General features: G+C 43.6%; 1 protein-coding gene across 4 annotated transcripts in view; it reads right to left on the bottom strand.

Moving 5' to 3' along the window:
* Positions 1–20,190, bottom strand: part of LOC117401016 (low-density lipoprotein receptor-related protein 1) — a 138,876-nt gene that overhangs the window by 6,922 nt on the left and 111,764 nt on the right. For all 4 annotated transcript variants that reach the window (XM_059011466.1, XM_059011468.1, XM_059011467.1 and 1 more), the window contains exons 45-76: positions 19,199–19,324; positions 18,947–19,075; positions 18,604–18,723; positions 18,394–18,507; positions 17,989–18,138; positions 17,188–17,319; positions 16,915–17,031; positions 16,627–16,755; positions 15,926–16,048; positions 15,640–15,780; positions 15,339–15,526; positions 14,685–14,868; positions 14,230–14,315; positions 13,677–13,796; positions 13,355–13,542; positions 12,734–12,939; positions 11,429–11,617; positions 10,691–10,839; positions 9,072–9,165; positions 8,692–8,808; positions 8,184–8,303; positions 7,943–8,065; positions 7,533–7,658; positions 7,081–7,197; positions 4,398–4,504; positions 4,060–4,192; positions 3,582–3,704; positions 3,320–3,442; positions 2,787–2,924; positions 1,584–1,712; positions 1,078–1,197; positions 437–708 (exon numbers count right to left, since the gene is read on the bottom strand). In XM_059011466.1, coding sequence (XP_058867449.1) covers positions 437–708; positions 1,078–1,197; positions 1,584–1,712; positions 2,787–2,924; positions 3,320–3,442; positions 3,582–3,704; positions 4,060–4,192; positions 4,398–4,504; positions 7,081–7,197; positions 7,533–7,658; positions 7,943–8,065; positions 8,184–8,303; positions 8,692–8,808; positions 9,072–9,165; positions 10,691–10,839; positions 11,429–11,617; positions 12,734–12,939; positions 13,355–13,542; positions 13,677–13,796; positions 14,230–14,315; positions 14,685–14,868; positions 15,339–15,526; positions 15,640–15,780; positions 15,926–16,048; positions 16,627–16,755; positions 16,915–17,031; positions 17,188–17,319; positions 17,989–18,138; positions 18,394–18,507; positions 18,604–18,723; positions 18,947–19,075; positions 19,199–19,324 — 4,433 coding nt within the window. The remainder of the gene's footprint in view (positions 1–436; positions 709–1,077; positions 1,198–1,583; positions 1,713–2,786; positions 2,925–3,319; positions 3,443–3,581; positions 3,705–4,059; positions 4,193–4,397; positions 4,505–7,080; positions 7,198–7,532; positions 7,659–7,942; positions 8,066–8,183; positions 8,304–8,691; positions 8,809–9,071; positions 9,166–10,690; positions 10,840–11,428; positions 11,618–12,733; positions 12,940–13,354; positions 13,543–13,676; positions 13,797–14,229; positions 14,316–14,684; positions 14,869–15,338; positions 15,527–15,639; positions 15,781–15,925; positions 16,049–16,626; positions 16,756–16,914; positions 17,032–17,187; positions 17,320–17,988; positions 18,139–18,393; positions 18,508–18,603; positions 18,724–18,946; positions 19,076–19,198; positions 19,325–20,190) is intronic.

Genomic DNA, 20,190 nt, shown 5'->3' with positions numbered 1-20,190 from the left:
CCAAGAATTTTAGGATTGAGACAATTAAATAAAAATGACTGCTATGAACATCATTTAAATATTTTATTTATCATGTAATCAAATAAACTACAAAATGTGCAAAAGTCTACCGGAAGCCTTAATAAAAGTACAGTATTTCATGTTGGATTTCGAAATGCCACATTTGTCAGTTTTGAGTATATGGGGAAAAACTACACAGCGGTATGCAATTCAATATGTTAACATAACATTATCCAGCAGGGCTCATTCAACTTCATGAAGCAAAATGTGTTAATGCTATAGGATGATGCAAAATGTTTGGCCAAAGCTGTATACACATGTACATGTGTAACATCATGCTCAGAAGAAGTCTGGAGGTTTTGGGGAAAACCATAACACAGTGTCTGAGAAAGCTGTATGAACGGTTTCAAGGCAGGGACAGAGTTGAGTGACTCACACTGAGGTCGGTGGCCATGCCGTCAATCTGCCGGCGGTTGCGATTGGAGTTGGAGTTGGTGTTGGACGTGGCGTGCAGCTCGCGGTAGGAGATCTTGCCCGTGTGCCAGTTTGTCCAGAAGATCTTGTTGCCCTTGACGTAGATATCCATGGCGTCGATGCGCACGTTCTCGTCTCCCCGGAAAGCCTGCTCGTAGGCGGAGTTTGGGTTGAAGGGGTAAATGCTGCGGATCTCGTTATCGTCCGCGATGTACAGCACCTGGTGTGTCGATCCTGGGGGAGAGAATAAAGTAAACCCTTTTATAAAGGAGATGGACACACATGGGATGGAGGGGGGAGGGTCTACATAGTTCAACAGCTCAATGTGCCCATAACCTCCGATTACAAAATGTAATTCAATTTGGGCAAGTAGTGTCCAACCAAAATCAGAAGACAGAACAAATTCACAACACCATTCAGATACCCATAAGAATGTGTGCAAAGTAATTTACGTATAAGGTTCAGCTCAGTTAAATAAGTGATTCTCAAGAACATGTGGGTGTCTGAACTATATCCCTCTCAGAGGAGATGTGCCCCACCAGGGATCATTATTATTATGCACAGCTTGTGGAGCCAAATTGCCATATGTAGTAAGACACAAACCTTCGGCCTTGCAGGTGTTGTGCATTTTCATGTAGTTCTTGGCACAGCTGCACACATGGGAGCCCTTGGTGTTGTTACAGAGCTGGGAGCAGGTACCGAACACCTTACACTCGTCTATATCTGCAAGAACAAAAACAGTGACGGACGGTCTGTTAGTGCACTGCCAAGATCACCTTGACTACACTCAATTATTAAACCAGAAGGGAATGCATCCGTTCAAATGTTACCTTACGTGACGTTTTGAGGTGTCAGAATTAAACCCAATTGTGCTACAGCTTGCTGGCTAATTGCAAGGACACTAACTAGAACAATCAATAAATGAAGAAATATAGGATGGCTTTATTAATAATAAAACACTCTAAATGCTCTTATCACAAACACAAATTGACAGATGTTCTGTACCCAGACATGAGCTACAATCCCCTTTCGACCTACAAAATACAAGCTTATCACTGGAGGCCTGGCCCTACACAGCACTGTGTCCCAGCATGCATTGAGGTGCGTACCTGCACAATGATTGACGCTGTTCAGGTGGAATCCCAGCTTACAGGTGCAGAACACAGCAGACTTATTCTGGATGCACTCCGCCTCAGCACCATCACCGCAGATTGCCTTGTCAGTCTTGCAGTTGCGTTCTGCATGAAAAAAATAGAAGTAGTTACGATTTGACAGCTAGGACAGGTATCAGTACTGGGGCTACATTCACAGAAAGTGGAACAGGGGTTAATTGGTAAACAAAAAGGTAACGGATGTTATCATTAAGCAAGAGGGATAGCATTTTTGTACTGGCCTTGAGTTTCAGAAGCATCCATACATATGCTTCAATCATCTGCTACTGGGTTTCATGCCTTATTGTTGGTAGCTGCATGCCTACCTTTGCCTTGTTTTAACATAATCTTCAGGTTTGAACAATACCAGTAGTGGGCCGACTAATCTGATGAAAAAGAGCGACGACACTGTTGTTCAGAGTGTTAGTTTTTTGGTGTTTCGCTGTTTGTGGTGTTAAAATTATTATTATTTTTTTTTTTAACTCGGTTCTTCATTTGCAAACCGTATCATTCTCGTCTGTCAGATAAAAAGGTACTGGGTTTGGGATCTGGTGCCATCCAGCACAAATGAACCCGTGATATACAGCATGTCCCATAAGTCAGGCATCACAGGCACAATTGTAAAACATACTGGTTGTCTGTGAAACATCTTTGAGCAAAGAGGAACGCATTCAAATCATTTTGATTTGTGGCACTGGTAGTGAACATGGTGTGGCATGCTGTTTAATAGAAACCATTCTAATCAGCAGAACATACAGCAGCGTGCAAACGTCTTAGAACGCCTCAAGATGTGTCATGTATATCCTTTCTATACCTACCTGCATGAATTTGAAATTTCCGCTCAGTAAATCAGGGTTATAGAAACAACGGGTACTCGTGTGAGAATCTTAGAAAACTTAATGCTTTAAAATTAGGCATCTTAAAACAATGTCTAAAAAGTCTCCTGCATTTTACCATTTGTGTTCCTTTTCTCTTACCGTTTTAAATGAATTGCATGTGCGGCCTTTTAAAGTCATCAATTAAATTGGCTATCATTTTCAGTTCTGGTGGTTTGATTTCATATGCACAACAAATCAAAACTACAGAAGTAATTGGGGTGTTCTAATAGATATGCTGTACGTCCGTGCCTGCAATGTCTGATCTATGGAAACCCCTCCCTACCTTTGTGACAGTCCTGCTCGTCGGAGGACCTATCCCCGCAGTCATCGAAGTGGTTGCAGAGCAGAGCAGCGCTGATGCACTTCCCATTGCCACACTGGAACTCATCCTTCCCGCAGTGAGGCTTCTGAGTGTGAGCATCTGTGGAGGCAAACACAACACATACCGCTCTCTTAGGTAGGACACCAAACCCAAAACAGGCGCGGGCAACAGTTTTGTAACAAGAAAAAGTGAACTACTGTCCTTTGGACCTGGATGCAGGTGTAATTGAATAAAGAACATGGATAAAGAAGGGCCAGAGCAGCCCATCCATGAGCTAAACCATAACATAAAGTACTGAACAATGAGATTTGCATTTCATTCTGACAGGCGAAATATACAATGCATCCCTCTATATTCATTTACACTACACCAAAACTGTACGTATATGGCTGAACCTCTGTATGCTCTAGTGAAGATACTGGAAGTAAAGTGTAATGTGGAAGGCAGGGGCACATCGTGGCCCGGTCTCAGGCCGGGCTCTGTTTGGTACTCACCGCAGTTGGCCTCGTCAGTGCCATCTCCGCAGTTGTCAACGCCGTCGCATTGCCGGCCAATCCACAGGCACACCCGGTCGTTATGGCAACGGAAGGGTCTGTTGGGGGGGCACTGGAACTTCACTGTCAGAGAAAAACAAAATCGATATTACTATCTCGCTCATACCAGAAGGCTTGAGTGTATGTATCGGCTGCACCGTCTCTGTTTATCTTGTCCAGGATGTGAGAGACCCTTTTTTAATATGAACGTATAGATCCGTACTGCACTCCTCTTGGTTCTCGTCAGAGTTATCCCCGCAGTCATCCTCTCCGTCGCACTTCCAGGCGAGAGGTTTACACAGCGTGTTGTTACACTGGAACTCATCAAGCCGGCAGGTTCGCACCACTGCAAAGGGAAAAGGAGAGAATGGTTAACAAGGGGACAGAAAACAGAGACAAGGACGTCTATTGCGACTGCTCGCTCTCCACACACTGTACATCTATCCATTGCTCGTGTATGTATGCATGCATACACATCTCTCTCGCTCTATTTTATATATATATATATATATATATATATATATATATATATATATATATATATATATATATATATATATATATATATATATATATAGTTTATCTCATCACATGATTTACAAACTCATATTGTAAACAGGCAAAAATGAGTAATGTAACAAAATTGCAAAGGCTGTTAAGCGGCTGGCACACAGATGGCAGACGCGCAGCGGTGAGGTTACCTCCAGTGCCACATTTCTCCTCGTCGCTCCCGTCCAAGCAGTCAGCATCCCCGTCGCAGAGCCAGCGGTGAGGGATGCAGTGCCCACTCTTGCACTGGAACTGGTCACTCTCACACCGCACTGTGCAGTCTTTCTGCAGAGACCACATAACACAATAATCTGCATTTGGACCACCAAGTGTAATGAAGACACAAGAGCACAGCAAGAGTCCCCACTTTACCCCACATATGTCAAATAACTGCGTAACACATTTTTTAGTGTAAAGCTTCACCCTCAAAGTATGTTCCTCAGTGTATGTAAGCTATAGGACAGTGTCACCAAATGTAGGTCACACTTACCTCATCAGAGCCGTCCGCACAGTCATGGTCCCCATCGCATCTCCATCTGCCCGCAATGCAGCGGCCGTTGGCACAAGAGAACTCGCTTTCTGAACAGGGCCGGGGAGCTGCGGGGGCACAACAGACTGGTGAGCGAGCAGCCCAGGGGCAGGGCACGCACACACGAGAGGCACAGCACAGGGGGCAAAGGTACAGCACAACACGGAGCACAGGAAACTGCGTTAGGCTATATTACTGATGAATACGGGAAACGTTTCATGTACAGTAAAAGCCACATTTGGGCAGTTCCGTTTTACAGTAACCTTAAACACTTCCCTGGTTGGAACTGTGATAAGAAGCAATTACTTTATTCCTTACCAATTTTGCATTAGCAGTGAAACTTCATAGTAACATGCAGCACAAGTACTAAACTCTATATACCACGCGGTTTAAAACAGCGTTACTCTCATAAATGATCGACAATTGAAATGTCATATTGTAATACTGATTCCATGTTATTTAATGAATAAAAGTAGAAGGCACGCAATGGAGTGCCTTCCAGTTAAATAAATACCACCATACTTCGACAGCTAAGTCTTTTTTTGCCTTTAATTTAGAACAACCACACAGAGAAGAAAATAAACCTGAAATAATGTAGAGGACCACATAAAATGTCCTGGACCTACACACTAAAAAAGAAGGGAGCGGGGGTCACATGTAATCTATTAAAAGACGTTTGAAACCTACCTCTGCATCACCCAATAGGTCAGTGTGAAATGAAGAAAAACAAACATAACATGAAGTGAAATGTGTCATGGTTAAAAAAGTCAAAAACACGTGAAACGCAGAAATTAAATTTATACCGTAGAACACATGTTCCACACACACACACACACAGCAAATGGACATCACATTAACCCCTTGTATCCACCAACGTCATTCTGGGATCCAGCCAGGAGTGCCCATTACTGAATCAGAGAACGAAAGGGTTTGATTCAGCTCTTAGACTCAGCTAATCAAGCTCGCTATATAGAATGGGCTCACCTTTGATTATTGCCATTGCGCACACACTGCTCAAAAATACAAGCTCTATGCAGGCTGCAAGCAGTTTGCAGTGCAAAAGTAACTCATACAGCATATAGGGTTCTAGGTCTAGAAACACAAACTAAAATATAAGCAATGCTTTACCTTGATGATAACTGGGTAATTCTCTTTTTCCATAAGTCCCTACAGCTGTAATACACCATTACAAAATGTAAAGATAGGGTACGATAAATCATGCGCTCGCTCTAAATTGGTTCGGATAGTGACAGGCTCCGTGTAACAAATTAGCTAAGAAATCAACGTCCGAGTCTGTGGGGCTAATTATCTAAACCAGATAAATGAATAGTGATCAAAGCAAATTAGATGAAAACGCATGATTAATGTGTTTTGCAGGCAGAAACCGCCATATCTAAATCATAAGAGTTTCCAAATGGGAAAACTAAAATCTTTTAAAATATTGTCTTTGAACTGCCAGTTTCATGTAGATCAGCACCCTCAAACACCACAAGACTGTGACAGGAACATTTAAACCTGGGTGGCGGCTCCAATTACTGAAATCAGCCATGCTATTATACCTATTCATGAGGTAGTGTCTGGTACAGTTTGAATGTATTATTATTATTTGTTTATTTAGCAGACACCTTTATCCAAGGCGACTTACAGAGACTAGGGTGTGTGAACTATGCATCAGCTGCAGAGTCATTTACAACTACGTCTCACCTGAAAGACAGAGCATAAGGAGGTTAAGTGACTTGCTCAGGGTCACACAATGAGTCAGTGGCTGAGGTGGGATTTGAACCGGGGACCTCCTGGTTACAAGCCCTTTTCTTTAACCACTGGACCACACAGCCTTGAGAAAGTATACTTTCTCAAGTATACTTTCTCAACACTGCATACAAGTCTTAGAAAGAGAACTCCACTCAAAACTGAAAACCACACTGGGTTTTTAATTTCTTATCTTTGGGTAGTGTTTCTGCAAAGGAACAACACTAAGAGATCATTTATAAGCAGTGTGAAAGGCGCGAATGAGATCAGCATTGTATTCTTGATAGATGCACACAGATTACAACAGTCAAAACTAAACAAGTTTTTTTTTTTTGCACGACAACATGCAGTTAATGGATACAAGAGGTTAGCAACTGTGCATGTGAGTTATGGGTATAAAAAAAACACAATAAAATAACCAGATGCTATGCAAGAGAAAAAACAAACATGTATTTCCAGTAAGTGGACATTCCTGTAAACTGAGGCATACTTGCAATCTCTCCCAGTATACTGAACCTGAACAGGTAAACTTTAAAGCTTAAATATCGCACTCACCTACCTTGATCACGCAGTATGATAATGTACTCTAGACAGACAGTTCATTAGTCAACAAAAGTGCTTTTTGAGTATAGTGTGCTGTATGTTACAGGAAGTGGCTTTTGTGTCCACTGTTGAGGGAAATTCTGCTTGTATCATATAGCTCACGATATTACATACTTTTGCTCTTTAATTATTACATTATTTTCATCTGACACAAAGAGATGTCCCAGTCCAGAAGATGTTTTATATGTAGAGAAACCGTGAGATAAAGACTTAAAGCACAGCTCAACCTTCAGGTAAGCTTGCATGAGCATCCTCGCTTCAGGACAGTAAATGTTGCTGTAGATATACGTACTGCATCCCTCCTCGTCAGAGTTGTCCCCACAGTCGTTGTCGTAGTCACACTGCCAGCGCCCCGGCACACAGCGGTTGTTTTTGCAGCGGAACTGGTAGGGTTCGCATGTCCGCTCGTCTGAAAGATGAATCCCTGGTTAAAATGAGCCATTCCCAACATGCTGTCAGCTTCCTACAGCATAGCAGAATTGTGGGAAATGGATGCAATCGATGTGAAAAACAAACCCCTTGAGGAGTGCTATATTATTTAGTAGTGTGGTTCCACTTTTGAAAATTAAACAGATATCTTAACTTTTTCCAAAAATTAATGACCTGAATAAACAGACTGAAATTACGGTCCTAAGTGAACTACTGAAGGCACTAGCTGAAAACCTTAGCACTTTGTTTTTTGTACCTCAGAATGGAGTGTTGTGAAGCTATGTGCGAGCGCTAATCGCATGCCTCTCCACTCACCGCACTCCTCTTTGGGCTCGTCCGACCCGTCTCCGCAGTCGTCTTCCCCGTCGCATTTCCAGCGTGCAGGAATGCAGCGACCCGAGTCTTTACAGCGGAACTCATCCACACCACATGTCATCTGAGCTGTGGATATCAAATGTGCTTTATTACCCCTCATGCAGGCAAGAACGGTATATAACATACATATATATACACATACATACATATACACACGCATATACTTTCCATATTACAATCCCCAGACACTTAACACAGACGCTTTGCATAAAAATGACTTGAGGGATGTGAGGCAATATTTCAATTGAGGATTTAGTGGGTTTATAAGGCTTATTTTGATACGCTTATTAGTATCCCTTAATCCACTCAGTCACCCTCATACAGTTGAAAACAGTGGCTAAGAAGCTTACTGCAGTTGGCGGGCTCGTCCGAGCCGTCCACACAGTCATTGTCCCGGTCACAGACCCACACCCGGGGGATGCAGCGCTTGGTGATGGAGCACTGGAACTGATTGGGAGCACACGTGACCTCCGCTGCAGGGAAAGAGGAGATGAGGAGGTTGGGTTTAGTAGCAAGGACACCAGGGTTCATTTCTCCTGCTCTACTGCAAGAGAGTGCTGCAGGATCGCTAGGGTACGAGAGTCTACTCACGGCAGTCCTTCTCGTCCTCGCCCTCTCCGCAGTTGTCCTGCCCGTTGCAGCGGAATATTCCTGGGATACAGCGACTGGGGTGGGTGCATTTAAACTGGCTGGGCAGGCACACGTGTATATCTGAAACCCCAAAACATACACATTGATCAGCATGCTGCAGGACACAGAATACACATAGAGGAATGGAAATAAGACTCATATTGCATAGCATAACCCCTTCCAGGTTTGAATACATGTTTGATCAGCCAGTGTGTATGTAGCAAGCTCAGGTGTGTCTTATTAAACGTATAGTAAAACAAGGAATGGATCAAAGTGTTATGCAGTGGGAGTCTTCTTTCCATCTCTGTACATACAACACAAGCACGTAGACTAGACAGTAGATCTGCTGTATTCGGTCTGCAAACCAGTTCCTATCCAAATTTGCTATAAAAACTGCAAATCTGTCAGGATATAGTGTTTGTGGAAAAACGCTACGTTTAATTTTACGACGTATAAATCAAATCACTACCGCAGTTGGCTTCGTCCGAGCTGTCCTGGCAATCATTGTCTCCATCGCAGATGTAGGCAGGGTTGGTACAGATCCCTGTTCCACATTGGAACTGTCCCGGTCGGCATTTGAATTCGGCTAAAGAAGAGAGCGAGAGAGAAGAAAAAAAAAACACTTAGGTCAAGGGAGCATTTTGGGGCAGCTATTTTAAATCAGGCTAGTCTAAAAAGTCATGCCACATGTTAATGGATAACACTAAACAAACTGATTTTTACTGCTTCGGATAGCCGCTGTGTAGATCTAACTAATTGGGCACACAGTAAAACCTGGCTCTAAAGCTCCACCATCGCAGTGTAACATGCAGCAAGGATCTGTCGCCTCCCTTCCACTCAGATACTCACGGCATTCCTCGGGCTCGTCTGATCGGTCCCCACAATCGTCTTCTGTGTCGCACTTCCACCAGAACGGAATGCACTTGTCGTTCTTGCATACGAACTGCACGCGGAAAGGGCAACACAAGGTCATTGAGGGATAACGTTACCACAATGCAACGCTGGCTTTAACACATCTTTGGTAAATACGAAACAGGGCATCATTAGCAGAGATAAGAACTGCACAACATAAATGCTGGGCTAACAGAATACTGTAAACAAGGTTTTAAAAAAAGATTTCCGTGTTCGGTTCAGTTTTAAAGTATTCTAGGATGCAGGACAGAGAAATGCTCGCTCTGCCTAATGGAATACTGTGAAACCGCCTCAAGGGGGCAGCAGAGTAGCAGGAGAATGAGAAGGTGCCAGAAATGATGTCAGACTATAAAACAGCAAACAGGACTTTGTAAAGTAAATTAAAAGGTGTGAATATTCTTGCTGTGGAGTCCCATTACACAGTAAAGCAAATAATTTGGTTTTGCGTCACTTTGCATCAGAATGTTTTTTTTTCGTTTTTTTTTTTTTAAAAACAAGGTTTATTCTTCCATCGTTCAGTTCTTGGGCTTCATGAATTCCAATTGTAATTTTAAATAGAAGATTGTATATTTATGCATATTTTATTAGCCAAGTATTAAAACAGAAGAGTCCAAAACCAATGCCTGGTTACACTGCTGGGATCACAGTGGGAGTGCCAGGAAATGTCATTAAAACAGATTCAAAGGTAAATAACAGCTCAATCTAAATCATCAATAAAGATAAGTGTCCCAGGGTAGCCTGCTCCTGAGGTCTGCTTTTATTGCGGTTTAATTTATGCCCTTGTAAAATACGTCAATGTAAAAAAAAAAAAAAAAAACTTTCACTTCCTCCATAGCGTCTCTTTGATGAGAGACTACAGAAGTGCAGGAAACTAAATACGGGGAGAGGGAGGGGTGGAATGATATAGGAAACCTGGAATATTTAGCATGTGGTTGCCCAAAATATGTTTTTCTTATTTATTTTCAGAAATACTAAAAGAAAGTCATTGAGTGCAATGACAAAGACTACAAGTCTTGATTAAAGAAACGTGTTGTCATTGAACTTAAGTCTCCTAGTATTTCTACATTTAACACTCTTGGGTGTTTAACAGCTACTGATGATATTTCTTAATAAGTACTGTAACGGGTTTAACAGATCTAATAAATGTGTGTGTGTGTGTCTGCTGATATCCAGGTTAAGCAAACGATCGCATTTCACTTAACATGTCTGTGGTCGATACACTCAGCCACTTTGTGGCTTGGGACTTGGTTTCAGGCCACTACACGGCACACCAGGGGAGACTTGGGGTTTGATACAGCAAAGTTGCCTCAAACTAGGTCTCCTGAAACCAGGTTTCAAGCCACTGTTCCTGAAAAGTGACGCTGTGTTCTCTCAGCTTCAGACCTTTAGGTACCACATACTGCAGGTCCTTCAAGCATGTGAAGGTCAGTAATTATAATTACTTTCTAGATTCACACGGTCAGAAATGAAGAAAGCCTCTTTGGGCTTTACGATCACGTGACTGTATTTTTTTGTTTTTTAAAGCTCATTGATAAGAAGCGGATGCTTGTTGTTACCTGGCTGGCTGTGCAGTTGGACATGCAGGTCCTGCCATCGGCGGCCAGGTAGAAATTGGTGGGACAGGCGCACTTGAACCCCCCGCCGGGTGACAGGAGGCACAGGTTCGAGCAGCCACCATTGTCAGTCTGGCAGGGGTGGTGAGGCACTGCGAAACAAGAGCACAGCGAGAGGGTCACAAAGAAATCTGTACCATGAACTTGAGATATTTCCTTTACTTTTTTTTTTTTTTTTTTAACAATACGATAACAGAATTCAGATTTCTACCCAATAGAAAATAAGCAGTCTCCTATGAGGTGATTATCACAACTAGACTATCATTAACATCAGAACACCACTGTGTCACATGTATTCTCACCCTGATCTGAAACTACAGCAAGTGACAATTACAATTTAGTTTTCTCTGGCTTGCTTGCTTCACAAGTTAGAAATGAGATTGTAAATGCAATTTGTATCTGGATGGTGTCGCGACACCCTGTCTCCAAAAATAACTACCCCTCCTACCACATCACTGGATCCTCAGCTAATCCTTGCACTATTATGTCGCCGTTGATATAATCCTACCTTTTCGCATCCTAGTTCATATTGTATTTTAATAGTATTATTTGCACTTACTGTAAACTACACTGTTTAAATATGACGCTTGCATTGTAACCCTGTTCTGCCCTGTAACACCTGCAAGTCTTGGATAAAGGCGTCTTTATCAACGCGTCTGCAGCCTGGTGTCCAGCACTCACCCCCTGGCTGTCGGGACGGGTGGAAGATGTGGATGTCCATGGGCCGGTGCAGCGTGCTTATCAGCATGCTCTTGTTCTTGCCCATGGTCTTGTGCGCTCGGTTGATAGACTTGGTCTCCCAGTCCGTCCAGTAGATGTATTCCTCAAACAGGGTCATAGCGAAGATGTGAGGGATGTCCTGACCCAGCACTGGAAAACAAACAAACCAAATTCTCATCCAGTCTCCCTTCGTCCTATCCATAGGGTTACACAGCACAGGACTGTTCCCCAAAGCACCATTGAAAAGTACGCTGAGATCTTTCTGTACTGAATATACAACGCAATAGAAATTGGAATATATACACAGCTCTGGCCAAAAGTTGTGCATCACCCAGAATTTTACAATTGAAACAAGATAACTGTTCTCTTAAACAGTTCTTCATTTAACTATGAAGACCATTTGGAAAAGGTTTGCATTGACCATCATTTTTGTAGTTTGTATGAATTCAGAATTCCTAGGATGTTTTAACTTGAGATCAAGCTCTGTGTGAGTAGGACCCACACCCTCATTTAATTGATATTGATCTAAAAACAAATAATAACTTCTAATTTATACAAAACAAACTTTGACCGCCTCATCTCTCTGCAAGCCTCCCCTTAAGTGAAGTTTAAGAGAGCTGTCCTGTCATCACAGACTGTTTAATGGACAATAAAAAGGTTCATAACACAAGCTCTGGCTCTCCTGAGCAGAATATGGGGAAGTTGGTAACTTTGAACCACAATGCCAGCAAAAGTCAGCTAAGAACTGCACTAAGTATTAATCTAGTTGGATGGATTATTTTGTTTTTCTTTCTTTTGTAAATAGCCCATAGCCTGGCTAGATGAAAATGCCTCAATAAAGTATGGTGTTTGCCCTATTCATTTATGAGCTGAAACTATTGCATTGGTTCAAACTGCAAATTCACAGATTTGATTTTCTTCCAGTGGTGCTAAAAGATATTGGCTAAATTCACTCATCCACATTAAGTCATGTTAGTCAAGCTCAGCTGTCTGTCTGGAATCAAGCAACTCCACGCAGTCTCCACCATCCACCTTCCACACCTTTGAACTGGGGCAAACAATGGGAGTCAAATTCAAGTCTACTGGAAAACGTTGTGCAAAATAATGACAGTATGCCTTAGTTAGAGCTTGTAAAGGGACCTGTGAAGTTCAATATCAGAAATCCTATTCCGCTACAGGAAGTATCGGTGGCAGACGACTAAATATGTAAAGGGTTTATAAACATCAAGGACCCTCAAGAATTATCACTGACACAGTGTGACTGACCTGTGTGCCGGTTCGTTCCATCCAGGCTTGCAAACTCAATGTAATCCTCCCGCGCGTCGGCCCAGTAGATCCTGTCATTGATGAAGTCCAGGGTGAGGCCGTTGGGCCAGGTGATCTTGCTCTCCACGATGTTGCTCCTGTTGGTGCCATCCATGCCAATCCTGCCAATGTGCGGCTGATCCCCCCAGTCCGACCAGTACAAATACCTACACAGAAAACACGCAATGATGTAAAATGTGGATAGATTCCTCCATACATTCCTATACTCTGATGCTCTCAGCAGCTTGCAAGGGGGTAAAAAAAAAAATACCCAGACTACATCACAATACTGGATACAAGCAGCCTGAGTAGGTTTTACCACAATGATATTCTCCAGATCAGGGGTGACCACAATCACGGTCCTGGAGAGCTATTCCACTCCAGGTTTAACAGGCAAAATGATACTATAAACTACTTTGGGGATTAATTAAACAGTTTAGAACAGGGCTAGAACAAAGACCTGGAAGGGCAACCTCTGGTGAGCCCTGCTCTAGATACATGATAAAGTATGACAAACATACTTCCTCTTGCACCCCCAGTGGAAGAGGATTAAAAAAAAAAAAAGAGTAGGACAGGACTTACCCGTATCTCACATCGACGGCCACCGCCCTGGGCTCCCTCAGCCCTGTGTTTACCAGCACGGTCCGGTACGCCCCGTTCAGCTTTGACACCTCGATGGTGTCTCTGCCCTTGTCACACCAGTACAGGTTCCCAGCGACCCAGTCCACTGCCAGCCCGTCCGGGTTACTCAGACTGGTGCGGTGCAGAACCTGAAACACAGGCACGCCCAACCACGTCACTCATTACAACTGCAAACTCAAAATCAAAGCCATCCACATTCAAAGACACAGGCAAAGCAATCTCATCACCAGGGCAAGCCCTGTGAAAGGGGGCAGACACTCGCCTGTACGTTGCTTCCATTGATGTGCATGCGTCTGATCATGCTGCCCTGAGTGGTGACGTCAGTCCAGTAGATCATCTGCTCCCGATAGTCGAAGTCGAGAGCTACTGCGTTGTTCAGGCCCTGAGGAACGGGGGCGACAAGGAAACGCTTAGCATTTAGGAAAAGGAATAGGCTTGGAAAATAGCAGTGTGTTGTGAAAGAAACTGAACTGATACCATTCCCAAATCCTGTATTCAGGGGTTAATCTGCAAACTGATAATTCTTGCCTGTCAGACACAAAAAGGTACCAAATCTGGGATCCTGCGTGTCTGGCACAAATGAGCCCGTCTGTACAATACCCTTCTTGCAAAGTGGGCATGTGTCCCAATAGTTCATAAATCAATGCATTGTGTGATCACAACAGACACTAATACAGGCTTGGCATTGATTACATACACTGGAAATGGGTATCAATGAGAGTCTGTATACACACACTTAATATACACATCTCCGAACAGCCCCTTTGGAGGCATGCATATCCACAATGACAGTCAGTGCAACTGTTTCAATGTACCTGTTTCAGCAGCGTGTAGTTTGAGCCGTCCAGGTTCAGTTTCCTCAGGTAGTAGCGATTGGCAAAGATCAGGAAAGGCTCCTCTTCTGTGGGGGTCAAACTTTGCATTAGAGTTTGAAACGTAGTATACTTTTGGAAAACATTCCTGGTTTAAAAGGAAACTGTTTCATTCAACCCGCGAGAAACTGCTTCATTCAACCCGCGAGAGCGAAGGATTCCCTTTTAAGTGCTGCAGAGATCAATCACAGGCTCTGTGAAAATACTCTAAAACTGCCTCCCAGGACCACATTCCTCAAAGCGCCCCCTGCTTCAAACGCGGCAGCGAGAGTTAGATCTTATTTTTTTCACATAATCTGACTTAATTCAAATTTCAAACCAGGCTACACTAACACAGCAGTGGCACTGAAGTAATTCTAGCAGTCGATAAGGACAAATGGAATTTGGTCTGCCCTCACCCGCGGTGGACTTGCAGATGGTGGGGTCGCTTGCTTTGAGCTCAAAGCCCTCCACACATAGACATTTGAAGCTGCCGTAGGTGTTGACGCAGCGCTGGGTGCAGGGGTAGGTGGTGGTGCACTCATCAACATCCACGCACGTCTTCCCATCATCCTTCAGACGGAAGCCGTCATTACACCTACACTGCAAGGGTCAACACAGGGGCGCGTTAGAGACAACCCACAACAGAGGTAGTCAATTCAAGACGGCAGCAGACATCACACAGAATCACAGAGCAAAACATATCGAACACAGGGTTTGAAAGCTCCCATTATAAACACAACCCTACACGGTAACTTATATTTGACCAACATTAAATGCCAATTGACTGAGACGTTCACAGTATTTTTATATCATTCCTTTTTTTGTTTTTCAGAACCGGATGGGGTTAAACTGAAGTGAACTAGAAGAGTTTGGCCAACATGACAAATCAAGTCAACGTGTGGCCTCATTACACAATTGTGTGTGTGTTTCATTCCCTCACCACTATATACCATTTTTCAAATCAATCTAACACGCGTTCGTAGAAACCCATCCATACAGGAACACACATCTGCAGCAGTGAGCCCTTCAAGCTCACACAGACAGTGAATGCAGGCGTGGAAGCTCCAAACCTTGTAGCCGATCTTGAGATCCAGGCACTGCTGGGTGCAGCCGCTCAGCTTCTTGCTCAGGCACTCGTTAATGAAGCAGTTGAGCTCGTCCGAGCCGTCCTCGCAGTCATTGTTGTTGTCACACAGCAGGGTCTCGTTGATGCAATTGCCGTTCTTGCAAAGGAAGAAGGAATCGTTGCATTTCTTTTCTGAAACAAGACAGACATGGGTTGTAAACAGATTACAAATGAGCAAAAATATTTGGTTTGAGTCCTTCTTCCCTAGCTAATGAACTAGGAGGACCTGGCTGGAAAGTGCTTACCTGACCCAGTGCAATGGGAGTTTTTGGGCGCCTCATCTGATTGGTCGTGACAGTCAAACTCTCCATCGCACTCCCATTGGCTTTGGATCAGGCAGCGCCCATTGGCGCAACGGAACTCATTAGGCCCACATGTTGGATAATCTGAAAATAACAAAAATGTCAATTCTTACTATTAACTCAACTGTAAGAGTTAAACGAAGTTCAAACTTGTTGAGAATGGCTGTAGGTTTCTGCAATATTCATAGCCAGCTGATTGCCAATACAGATCTTGTAGAGAAAGACGTACCACATTCTTTGGACTCATCAGAGCCATCCCCGCAGTCGTTGTCATGGTCACAGACAAAGTGCTTGGGAATGCACTGCCTATTCTGGCACATGAACTCCCCTTCTCCACATGTGTTGTTGTAAACTGGAGAAATGAGGGCAAACCAGTCTGTATTAATACATACGCACATCTTTGCAAAAGTACTGTAATGTTTTATGGGTCATTTCAGGATCATTTTACCATTCTGGACACAGTAAACAATACCCTACATAATCAAGACAGGCAATATGCTTTGACTATCTTCACATCTCCTCCTGAGAAGCTGCAATCTCTGTGTGCATCATTCACACCATCTCATCTTACATGCCTACAGGATGGTTTCTTCAATGTGCAATCTTCATTAAGCATCTATTTCCATCCTCCCCTCTTCTTCTTGGTGTTATTGATCAATAGCAAGGGGACGTTCATAAATCAATTTGTCAAGGCAAGCAAACAATGCACCCACAGATAGCATGCACTGAGAACAATGGTTCAATGCATGCTTTAAAAACCTGCTCTTGCTGTTGCAGTTTTCTTTCTCTTTCTTAGTTCACCCCTCCCTCCAGATACTGCTATCTTTTTAAAAATGCAGTTTCTCCATAAATAATTGCATTGATCCATGACCAAACAGATTGCTTTCTAACCCCCACACGTGAGGCATTAAAAAGAGGCTTTTCACTCACCACAACCAGCCTTGACACTCTCGTCTGACCCATCAGGACAGTCGCGGTCCCCATCGCACTTCCAGCGCAGGGGGACACACATGTGGGAGTCCGGGCACTGGAACGAATCGGGGCTGCAAGTCTTCGTCTCTGCAAAGAAACAGAAATCGCAGGTTACACTGCATACGCTGTAGGCAAGTACAGGGACATCTACACTTCTTAACAGCCATTTATATTCACAGGGTATAAATCGGACACAGGGTTTGCAAGCGCGCGACCATATCAAGAAAATCTGAAACAAAGACTCACTGCATCTGCTGTCTTCATCAGAGCCGTCTCCGCAGTCGTCAGCCCCGTCGCACAGCCAGCGGTTGGAGATGCAGCGGTGGTTACTGCACTCGAACTGGACCGAACTGCAGAATTTGTCTGGGGGAGTGAGCGGAGAGCAAATTATTGCATTCGAAACGCTGCAGACAAAACGCTACAGACAACCTTTATAGCCACTCAATGCAATCCTCACTGTTGCCATTCCTGCAGAAGCACCAAACACGAAAGCACCAAAAAAAAATATTCAATGCTCACCACAATGGCTTTCATCAGCACCATTCTCACAGTCATTCTCCTTGTCACACGTCCAGCTCATCGGGATACACCGTCCGCTGGGGCAGGCAAAGAAATTCACTGGGCACTTCAGCTTCTTTTTGTCTAAGATAACTAGAGGCACCAAACGAGGGAAAAAAAGGGAGACGAGTCAATACCAGACTGATGGCAATAAGTCTGTGTGCACAACGCAATTACAAAGTCAGCTGGCTGCTTTGCAGTACTGTAGTGTGGGGAAAAAAAAAAAACATTTACAGCTGGGTAATGACAACTTGACAGATGGAAGTAACAAAATGTGTACCAGAAAGATGAAAGGACAGCACCAAGGAACACTGATAAAGCTAATTTCACAAAGTGCCTAACACAGACAGCGCTTGTCTAAATAAAGACAAACATGAACATCAAACACAGCACAGTGCGGCTGTCACACAGGGACACACAGCACCTCTTGACAGATGGGGGCCTTTCATAATTAGGAAACGTTTCCCACAGCAGCACTGCATCTGACTTTATAAAATCACACCCTACTATACGGTAGCTCATTGAGGACGCTGGAAAATAAATCAATAGAAACGTGTTATGGTCGAATTCTCAGGATATTATCTCAGGATGTTTATCTCCCCATGTCCTTAAAGAGGCACTGTACTAATATATTCAATGTTAATATATGACCCCCCTTATACACTTTTGAACGGTCCCCTCTGTGATCGTTCTGTGTTTCTGTTTGATATCCAGCACTAGAACACTGTGTTCCGCAGGCAGGCCGGTGAGAACGAGCGCTACCTGGACAGTTCCTCTCATCAGAGTTGTCCCCACAGTCGTTGGACCCGTCACACACCCAGCTGGACGCGTAGCACAGCGTGGTCAGCTCACACCGCTGAAACGTGACCCCTTTCACACCCAGACGGAAGTAGTTGCTACAGTCAGTCGCAGCTTTGAAAGAAACAAAAAACAAAATTGCATGAATTGTTCAGTAATTGAAGTAGAACAGAAAGGCAAAAAAAAACAACTTCTGCATTTATAAAATGTAGCCGTCAGATGATCCTTTAAAAGAAACTGCATAACATGTATTAGCCATCATATTTAGATTTTTTTTTTTTCCTTCTAAATATGAATACAATAAGCTGAAAGTGAAATGATGGTCTACAGGTTTAATGCTAGCACCCCCTACAAGCCCTCCACTCTTACTGCAGTTCATCTCGTCGCTGGCGTCCTCACAGTCGATGGCCTGGTTACATCGGCTCGAGTTAGTGATGCAGCTGCCATCACGGCATTGGAACTCCTCCGCGGCGCACAATGTCTCTGAAACCAAGCAACAAAAAAAACAACTTAGTTGTTTGTGGCTGTAAAAGGGCAGCAGGTATTTATTTATTTTTTTATTCACAGTGTTCTACGTACTGTTGCAGGGCAGCTCATCCGAGTTATCTCCACAGTTGTCCACGCCGTTGCACCAGTTGTTGTAGGTGACACAGCGGCCGTTGATGCATCGTCTGAAACCTTTCTTGCACTTGCGGTTTGCTGGAGGGGAGATGCATTCTGTATTACAAACCTGGCAACAACGAACATGCCAAATCCACAGAGCAAAACACAAGCTCCCATAGTTAGGAAAGTCCCCAGAATGACAACTTGCACTCAATGAACAGGGTTTAAAATCCCAATGTAAATTATCTTATTTTGCCCACCGCTACAAATGTGACATCCTTTAAAAGTGACCTATACAGGCTGGGGAACGATTACTCACAGCAGTATGACTGCTTCTCGTCAGACTTGTCTTTGCAGTGCGCCACACCGTCACAAGTCTGGTTGTAGAGGATGCAGTCGCCATTCCCACACTCAAACTCATCCGCGCTGCTGCAGGTGGAGTTCAGAGCTGCACCCAAAAGACACAAACATTAGTTAGAGGGCTTAAAGCCTATTTCCTTTGCCAGACTTTTAGAACGGAACACCAAATCCTCCTCCCCTCCTTGCTTTGAGGTTACAGTCCCATACTCACCGCTGCAGGTGGTGTCATCCATCAGCACGCGTTCTCCGCGGCAGGTGCAGTTAACCCGACCGTCCGCACTCAGCAAGCACAGGTCCTGACAGCCACCGTTATTAACTCTGCACGGGGAGAAGTCGCCTACACAGGAGCACAGCAGGGAATATGTATCAATGGAAAATCACAAACACACACTAATCAGTCTTTATTCACTGTACTGGTGAGTGAGTGATTAACCATGACCCTTACATCATACACGTACAGGTTGCAAGTTACAGCACACATGTAGACACAGTGAGATATACTTGTATACGTAACAGACATTCTGATAGATTCTGAGACTCCCATTGCATAGCAGTTTGATCCATTCCTGGTTTTTACTGTAAGTTTAAAGACGCACCTGAGCTCGTTACATATGCACTATGGCTAAGAAAGCACATAGTAAAAGCTGGAATGGGTGAAACTGCTATGCAATAGGAGACTTATTTCCATCTTTGCTTTTGCTAAAGAACGTCCCAAGTTTCATCACATTTGGATAGATGTAAAGCTTGACAGACTCCACTAGAACTGCGATTAGTTTCTGAAACTAGGCAGTGCACAACATAATAAAAATGCAAATCACGAGACAAATAAACAACCACCACAGCTTACAAGAGAACGCAGATTTAAATAAGACTGTCACTTGAACTCTGAAAATTGTCCCTAAAGCGCAGTGACACACTGGCACAAACACAAGTCCTTTAAGCAGCGTAATGGAATGTGATTGATCTAAATGGGATTCGCCTCAGGTGTTAACATTTTTATGTAGAAGTTGCTTGAAGCTGCCATCGCAGCAGGGGGAGACTAAAATAGAAATTCACTTTAACAAATGTAGTTATGGCCCGAAGTGTCGAGACGCATTTATTCCTTTAAAACAGAAAGATTGCTTCTGTCATCTAATTACATTTGCAGCTGGAGACTGGCGTGCGCTCTAACTACTGATGGCAAACCGAAAAAAAAAAGCAATC

The sequence above is a fragment of the Acipenser ruthenus genome, chromosome 42, assembly GCF_902713425.1.
Source record: "Acipenser ruthenus chromosome 42, fAciRut3.2 maternal haplotype, whole genome shotgun sequence".
Taxonomy (NCBI): domain Eukaryota; kingdom Metazoa; phylum Chordata; class Actinopteri; order Acipenseriformes; family Acipenseridae; genus Acipenser; species Acipenser ruthenus.
This window is presented reverse-complemented; position numbering and strand designations above follow the sequence as displayed.